Source organism: Saccopteryx bilineata, chromosome 6, assembly GCF_036850765.1.
Source record: "Saccopteryx bilineata isolate mSacBil1 chromosome 6, mSacBil1_pri_phased_curated, whole genome shotgun sequence".
Classification (NCBI taxonomy): domain Eukaryota; kingdom Metazoa; phylum Chordata; class Mammalia; order Chiroptera; family Emballonuridae; genus Saccopteryx; species Saccopteryx bilineata.
Genome location: NC_089495.1, coordinates 139,684,108 through 139,691,619, shown reverse-complemented (window position 1 = coordinate 139,691,619; position 7,512 = coordinate 139,684,108). Strand labels below are relative to the sequence as shown.

At 56.2% G+C, this 7,512-nt stretch overlaps 1 protein-coding gene across 10 annotated transcripts in view; it reads right to left on the bottom strand.

Moving 5' to 3' along the window:
* The window catches only part of ATP6V1C2 (ATPase H+ transporting V1 subunit C2), a 44,475-nt gene that overhangs the window by 1,121 nt on the left and 35,842 nt on the right, over positions 1-7,512 (bottom strand). For 4 of the 10 annotated variants that reach the window (XM_066237606.1, XM_066237610.1, XM_066237608.1 and 1 more), the window contains 5 exons: positions 6,954-7,046; positions 6,769-6,862; positions 4,123-4,491; positions 3,410-3,507; positions 98-230 (listed from right to left, as the gene is read on the bottom strand). In XM_066237606.1, the coding sequence (XP_066093703.1) occupies positions 98-230; positions 3,410-3,507; positions 4,123-4,491; positions 6,769-6,862; positions 6,954-7,046 (787 nt within the window). The remainder of the gene's footprint in view (positions 1-97; positions 231-3,409; positions 3,508-4,122; positions 4,492-6,768; positions 6,863-6,953; positions 7,047-7,512) is intronic. The other 6 variants (XM_066237612.1, XM_066237613.1, XM_066237615.1 and 3 more) reach the window with 4 other exon arrangements.

Genomic DNA, 7,512 nt, shown 5'->3' with positions numbered 1-7,512 from the left:
ACAGACTGACAAGTACCATTTGAGAAAAAGAGTTGTCCCATGTGGAGAGGCAGGCCTTACCCAGAGAAAGGCAGCTATTTCTGGATCAGATACCTACATCCAGTATGCTGGCCGCTGCAACTTCATCCAGATGTCTGAAGACAGAGTTCAGGACCTCTCTCAGGCGTTTGGTGGATGACTTCTTATGCGGCTGGAGGAGCACAGCCTGGAAGTTCACTGGGAGCCCATACCTTCTCAGAGAGAGAACGTGTCCATCAGTTACTCCAAGTGCACACAGGGGAACGAACTGGGCAAGGGATAGGGAGCAGGTTCTAAAGAGAAGGAGAAGCTACCAGCGCAGCTCAGGAAAGGGAAATTCCAGGCAAAGCGTCTAGGGCCGGATGAAGCGATGCTTAGGTCTTCCTGCCTAGAACAGTCTCTAGGACATGCAGACGCTCTTCTGACAGTGACGGGTCCTGACTGCAGAGCTGAGCTGTCACCCAGCCACATGAGACCGTCTGGTGAGTGCTGTGGGTGAATGGAGGCAACTGGACCTGTTGTTCTGACCCAAAATGTGTCTTGACACCCGGCTTACCTGATTTTCCTCCACTGAAAAACAAAACGCAGCAAAAAAAGCAAACAAAAGTCTGGTTTATCGAGCTTAATGCCTTTTGCTGACTTTTTGGGTAGACAAAAGATTTTAAATGGGTTTTATATGCCCAAGCACATTTGAAATCACCTGCCTGGCAGCCGTTTCTGTGGTGCTGGCCAAGGACAGCTGAGTGCTGTATAAATAATAAGCACACACTTTGTGACTGTCAGCATTGTGAAAGATGCTGTCAGTGAGCAGACGCTGAATGTTCCCTGCTTATCACCTGCATGCCTTCATGCTCCCATGCCAGCCGATCTGCAGGATGAAGCCCACAAGTCCACATCACCGTGGACAGGCGGTTGTAGCTGCTTCCCCTGTGACCTAGCGTTAGACCTTCCTCACCCTGTGCTGCGTTCAGCCCTGCTCTACTACTGTCCCCTCCCCTTTAACATATCGCTATCTTGCCCCATTCCGAATAAAACCCTCAACTCCCTAAACTCTTGTTCCAAACTTCAATATCCAATGTCCTGTCACCAGTGGCCTGTGTCCCTCGATCGTCCTTTACCGCTACTCTAGTGACTCACACCGGGATGCCTCATGGCCCAATCCCAGGGATATCTGGAACCTGGACCTCTCACTCCCTTAAGACTCATTAAAGCATCCCTCCTGTCTCTGACCTCCCCATGGGCTTCCCAGCCACCACGCCCTGAGGTGTCCCTTTGGTCCCTTCTCTCTGTGACGGTGAACTCACCCACACACATCAATCATTGATGATTCCTTAGTAACTGTTCCCCACTGAGACCTCAGCCAGATCCAGGCTAACTGCAGAGCCCCCTTCAGCAGCCTGGCCCACTTCTGTTTCCTTTGCTCCATGAGCCCTGGCTTGCTTCACCCTCAAGATGAACTGGCCTGTCCTCACTCTGTCGTCACTTAGTCCACAGACATTGAGCACCTACTCTGCCCCACAAGGCTGGATGGTGAAGGCAGAGAGGCCATCAGTGCCTGCTCTCCCCTGCAGAAAACATTGAGCCTGGCCTGTGCTAGCGCAGTGGGTAGAGTATCGACCTGAGGTACTGAGCTCGCCGGTTCGAGACCCTGGACTTGCCGGGTAAAGGCACATACGACAAGCAATCAATGAACAACTAGATGAAGCAACTAGGAGTTGAAACTTCTTATCCTTCTCCCTTCTGTAAAGTAAACATAAAATCTTAGAAAACAAAAACGAAACAGTTGAGAGAAGTTGGAGCACCAAGCACTAACAGGCAAAGACCAGTGGGAGGTCGTAGGAAGGAAGGGGCTGTTACCTGTCTGCTCTAATGCACTTGTTATTATGAGCTCTCCATAGGCTGGAATGTGAACAGACCTTTAAAGGCTCTAGCAGCTCCATACCTACTGATAAGATGACAGAACAAAGCAGATGAAAAAGCAGGTGGCAGGATGTTAGGTGTCAGTGATCCCACTTGGGGGACAGAGGAAGAGTCTGGAAACCATTTGCAGTGACTGGGCAGCTGGACCATGAGGAACACATCCCACAGCATGCCCTTAGTGTAACTTTACAGTGTTTATGTCCAATCACCACTATTCAGGAGACATCTTTGAGGCAGGCAGAGGTAGCTAAAATACTCAGGGTTAGCCTGAGTGCGCCCTCCAGCCCAGCAATGACATCCTTGTCATGACGCCTCTGAGGGGAGGGGCAGGGAGGACAAGGAGCTGTGGTCAGATCCACGCTGCCTTTGGGCAGAACCACGTTGGTGGCCACATGGAAGAGGAACTGGAGGCAGAGAACCAAGTGCGAGCCTATGGCAACAGCTGGCAAACGAAGAGAAAGCAGAGGCAGGCTGGACAGGCAGGTTTGGCACGGTGTGATGGACAGGTGGGGACAGGAGGTGAGGATGCAGGAACAGAGGCGTCCAGGCTGGCCACCAGCAGAAAGAGGAAGGGGCTGGGAGGGAGGCCAAGCCAGATTGCCAGAGGTATGTGTCGGGAGGGGCAGGACGAGGGCCGGCCGGCCAGGTGGGTGGCTGGGAGGGTACCGTGCCAGCCTGGGAAGGGGACAGGGACAACCCCAGAGAGGATCTGAGAGCCAGAGGAGGCTCTGAACCCACTGGCCAGAGCAGGGCCACCTCCTTGAAATGGTATAGCCAGCCCTGGGTTCATGACATGGGACATGCTCAAAAGATGCAGAAATCGGGCTTCAGAAATAGTTCCTGTTTGATTCCATTTTCATAAACATTTAGTAAGAATTGTGCACATCTGTTCATTTTAAAAGCAAAAAACAAAAATCTGAGAAGTCCACTCTAGCATGTAAGCAATGTTTTCTCTCCGTGTTAGCATGTCAGGTGATTTTTAATCCCTCTTTGTGCTTATCTATAGTTTCCACAGTGAACTTATTTTGCTTTTGTTAAAAAAAAAAATGATAATAAGGTAAAGTTAGTTTTGGTGCTTGTGGTTTGATTTGGTTTGGGTTTTACTTTTCCGGTGCCCTGAGGGTTGGGCCTCGGAGGGCAGGGTCTGATGTGGTTGGTGCTGGTGTTTCTACCAGGAGGCGCTGTGAGGAGGGGTCGGCAGGGGGCCAGCTGGGCAGAGCAGAAGGCACCTGCCCCAAGCCGGGCAGGAAAGGGTCAGGGCACTGGGGCCTCATGGCTGAGGGGAGGGTCACTGGACTCAGGAAGCCCTGGCCAGGAGCAGGAGAAGCGAGGCGCATGTCCCACCAAAGGGGACTCCCACCGAAAGGGGCAGAGGAGTCGGACGGGGAAGGGAGCCCAGGTGGCCGCTGCGCTGGCTGCTCCCGGCCAGCCCACCGCAGGACAGCCTGGTCGGACACCTCCTCCAACCTACCTGAGCACGGACTCCACAAACACTCGCAGTGCCTTGATGTGGACCCAGGCAATAAAGGCTTCACTGAAGTTCACCTTGAGCCAGCGCAGCAGCGGGCCCTGCAGAGACAGGAGAGCCGTGACCCCTCCTGGCCACTTCGGCGACACCAAGCCAAGAAAGGACGCAGGTTGGACAGAGCAAGCCCTGAGCTGAGAAGAAACGTCCAGGGCCCAGCAGAAGCAGCGAGTCATCCCACGAGGCCCAGGTGAGGCCCAGGCCCACGCACTCCAGGGTGCATGGTGCCAGGAAGCGCAGCGGGCCAGCCACCGGGCACATGCGTGGGGCCACCTCAAACTGGCAGTGGGGGGCTGGGCAGCCCTTGACCTCCGGGCTTTCAGCAGGCAGCTGGCAGGCCTCCATCTGACAGGGCTGCCAAGGGGCCCACCTTCTTGGAAGGCTCTGGCCCGGTACCCACATCACCCACCAGCCGCCATGTTCAGGGGGCTCCTCACAGCCCCAGCCCCCACAACCACAACCCCTCAGGGCCGTGGCAGCGGTAATGCTGGTGCTGCCGGTCCTCTGGGGAGTTCAGAGTCTTGCAGCAATGGCTCTGAGCTCCCGCCTGATATCTCCAGCTGCCCACAAAGGTCAGGGATGGGTCCAGCCAAGGCAGGACAGCAGAGCTGCCAAAACCCCTCCCCAAACCAGGGCCTGTCCGTCACCAGCTCCAGCACCTGCAGGCAGAGCAGAGGCACCTGGCCCATAAGCACCATCCACTGTTGGGGGCGGTTACAGCCCCCACAGGCCCTGCAGATTAGGAGGAAGGTGTCATTCAGGGCTCCCTGGATTGAAGACCTCAAAAGCCACATTAGGTAACAGAAAATGCAAGGACTGGCTTTCTCAGATGCCCGTGCTGGCGAGGCCATGCGAGCCAGGGGACCCCAGTGCCCCTGGGGGCGGCTTACCTCACCCTCGCCCTCACTCTCTCTCTCTCTGTCGGTGTGCCCCGCAGCGGGCCTAGCAAGGTTACCTAGCGGGGTTACCTTAACCTTGTGGTCCGGGAAGGTAGATGATCCCTTTTTAAGAGCAACACAGGAAGTTTGCTAAAGGCACAGAAATGATTAATCTTTCAGGAAACATGCATCAGAAACACACAGAAATAACTGTCATCGCCTGAGAGGGAAGGCATGCTCGGGACGCCAGCCCACCCTCGGGACTGGTGTGCTGGCCAGACTGGAGAGGTGACAGGTGCTGTGGGCCCCGGGGGTGTGACAAGGCTTTGGTTCCGCGTTCCTTAGAAAAAGCCAGCCGCTGGCAGAGGGGTCAGTTTCCACATCCGTCCCTCTGCCAGGCCTGGGTGACAACGTGCCCCCTTAAGCGAGAAGGCAAGGACAGGGGCAGCCCTAGGGGGTGTCAGTGGACAAGATTCTGCCTGCAGAGATGTCTGTCCGGGCCGGGTCAAGGCGTCTTTGGCAATCAGGTGCACCTAAGCACACTACTTGCAGGACACCAGTCTGCTGTTAGGACATGTCACCCCTGGTCATCTTTCTCTCAGCTGGAAAGCTCAGTAAATCCCACTTGTGTTCTCCAAGGGAACTGGTGACACCCAGGACCCAGCCTGTCCCTTCGGGTTGGCAAGCAACCAAAAAGATAGAGGATACTGGTCATACCCATCTCCCAACAAACTAAGGGGTAAGAGAGTCTCAAGAAGCCGGGGCCAGCCTGACCCCAGCTGTCCCCTGCTCACTGGCACACAGCAAGAGCCTCAAAAGGAACTAAATGTTTCCAAGTTAGTGTCTCCTTCCGAGCTCCATGTCCTCCTACGGGGAGATCCTGGCAGGGCTCCCCGGGGCAGTGTCGGGATGCAGAAGTCTACACCACGTAAAAAGGCACCGCTGGCAACCTGAGACACAGGTGGCAGGTGTCGGGCTCGCGTGTCACCTTGATCCTCAGGGGGTCTGTGCCAGCGCATGGGTAGGTGCCAAAGGGCCTAACCACCTGTCCTCTGGGCAGGGCCCACCGCCTGGACACTTGTGGAAGCCGCCATCATCTGGCTTCCTCCCAGATGCAGCAGGGAGCTGGGTCCACCACAGAGACCTCAGGAGTGTTCCCAGGTGTCCGGGCTGAGGCTCAGAAGAGAACCCTTGTGGATTTTAGCTCTGGTGGCCCTGGGGCCCAGGGTTCTGACTTGGGCCTTTGTCTTGGAATGAGACGTGTGGTCCCTTTGGTGTGCACATGTCTATACACGTGTGTGTATTTATGTGTGAGGGGGGCACTTTTACATGGTCAGTTCCCACTGCCTCTCAAAGGGGACAGGCAGTCCAGGGGGACTCTGAGAATCCCAATTTGGGGAGCCCATGGCCATGGCTGGTGCTCTCTCCTGAGGAGCGGCTTGTCTGGAGTCCCTCTCAAAAGGCTGTTGACTCTGAGAGGTCAGGCCAGACAAGCAGAATCCCCGGCCTGACGTGGGGGAGGCTCCAGGCAAACACTCGGCCACAGGAGAAGCACCTCTCGCCTTTCCCCCAAGCACGTACTTACAGCTGCGTGTTTACTCACGGACTTCCCTCCCCAGAGTGCATTCACTCACGCCTCGTCTCTGCACTAGAGGCAGGAGCTCTCAGGCCCTCCCTGGGGGATCTGGGAGAAGGGGCCGGAAAACACTCCCTCCCCCAGGCAGGGCCACAGGGCTCAGCCGGGCCCTGCAGTCCAAGGGCGCTGTGTCGGAACATGCCCCGCTTAGGGAGCAGAGCCTGCGATGTCTTTCCCAAGGCTCCCCTCTTTGCATTTGGGAAACAAAGCGGCCTGGTCTTCTCCCTCCTGAGCTCGGCTGCCCTCACACACAGGCGGTTTCTTAGTGGCTGCTGTCGGAAGTCTCAAGGCTAAGCACCCACTCTTTGCTAAAGGTACAGTCATGGTAAATAAGGTGCTGGCTGGTGATTGAGGAGGTCACATCACACCTGACACCTGGAAATCACACTGTCAAGTCCAGTGGTGGAGGCCCTGCCTGCAGCCCTGCCTGCCTTGCTCGACCTCAGGGGCATTTGGCGGGGGCCAGTGCCCACTGACCTCTCAGAGCCTCGACTTCCCATCAACAAGACGGAGCTGAGCCCCACCTGGAAGGGCAGTCCAGGATTCGGTGAGATCCTGCACGGAAGGCGCCCATGGCCGCGGGTCACAGCGCAGGTGCCACTTCCACAATGACTGGTGTCACGTCCACCATCACCTCCCCCAGATCCTGCTCTGGCAGCCCCGGGAGAGCGCACGTTCCTGGGTGGTGTGTGCCCAGGGCCGTGGGGACCATGGAGCCAAGAGGCAGGGGCCTGGCGTGGCCCTTCTGTCTGCATCTTGCCGGAACGTCTGCCGGCCTGTCAGGTACTCACATATTGTTGCTTCTTATCAGACAGCAGTCTGGTCATCTCTTCCCTTTCCCTTTTAATTTCTTTCTCATCATAGCAAAATTCACGGACAGTGAACCTTAAAACAAGCAGACGAGAGGTTTTCACTAGGAAGTTTCCGGCGGGAGTGGAGACCCCGGAGAAGCCCACCACGGCCAGCTGGCGCTCACTTGTTTTCTTTGGCTTTCGTTTTGAAATCGTCAATCACTTTCCGGAACAAGGTCACCGTGAAGAGGCCGCCCTCCTTGTCCTCAGTGATCAGTCTGTCAGAGAGAAGCATCTGCTCGCTGGACTGACCCTCAGTCTCCAAGCTGGATCTGGGCTGGGAGGGGCCTGTCATCTCCCTCGGCAGGCAGGTCACTGCCCAAGTGGCTTCTATCCCCCTCAGCCTGGTGGCCTACGCCCAGGAGCCCTGACAACATCGATGGTGGGGAAGCCAGGGCACTCCTGTTACTTTCTAACTCCTGGCTCTGTGGTCTTGGCTGCCTGGTCCTTCCCTTCCTCTCCTGCCCCAAAGCCTCGGGGGCCTTTAAGCCACTTGAACATAGGCCCTTGAGGGGATGAAAGGACGGGGGTCTAGTTGTGCAGCAATCTGGGGTTTGGCTCCTGCTCATAAAATGCCTGAGAGAAAGCAAGCCAGTCCTGGGTCTTAGCCTGTGTGCGCACGGGCATCTCTGGCCCTGACGTGTGGTTACAACGAAAGCAGGGTGGAGTTTCAGTCAGTGGAAA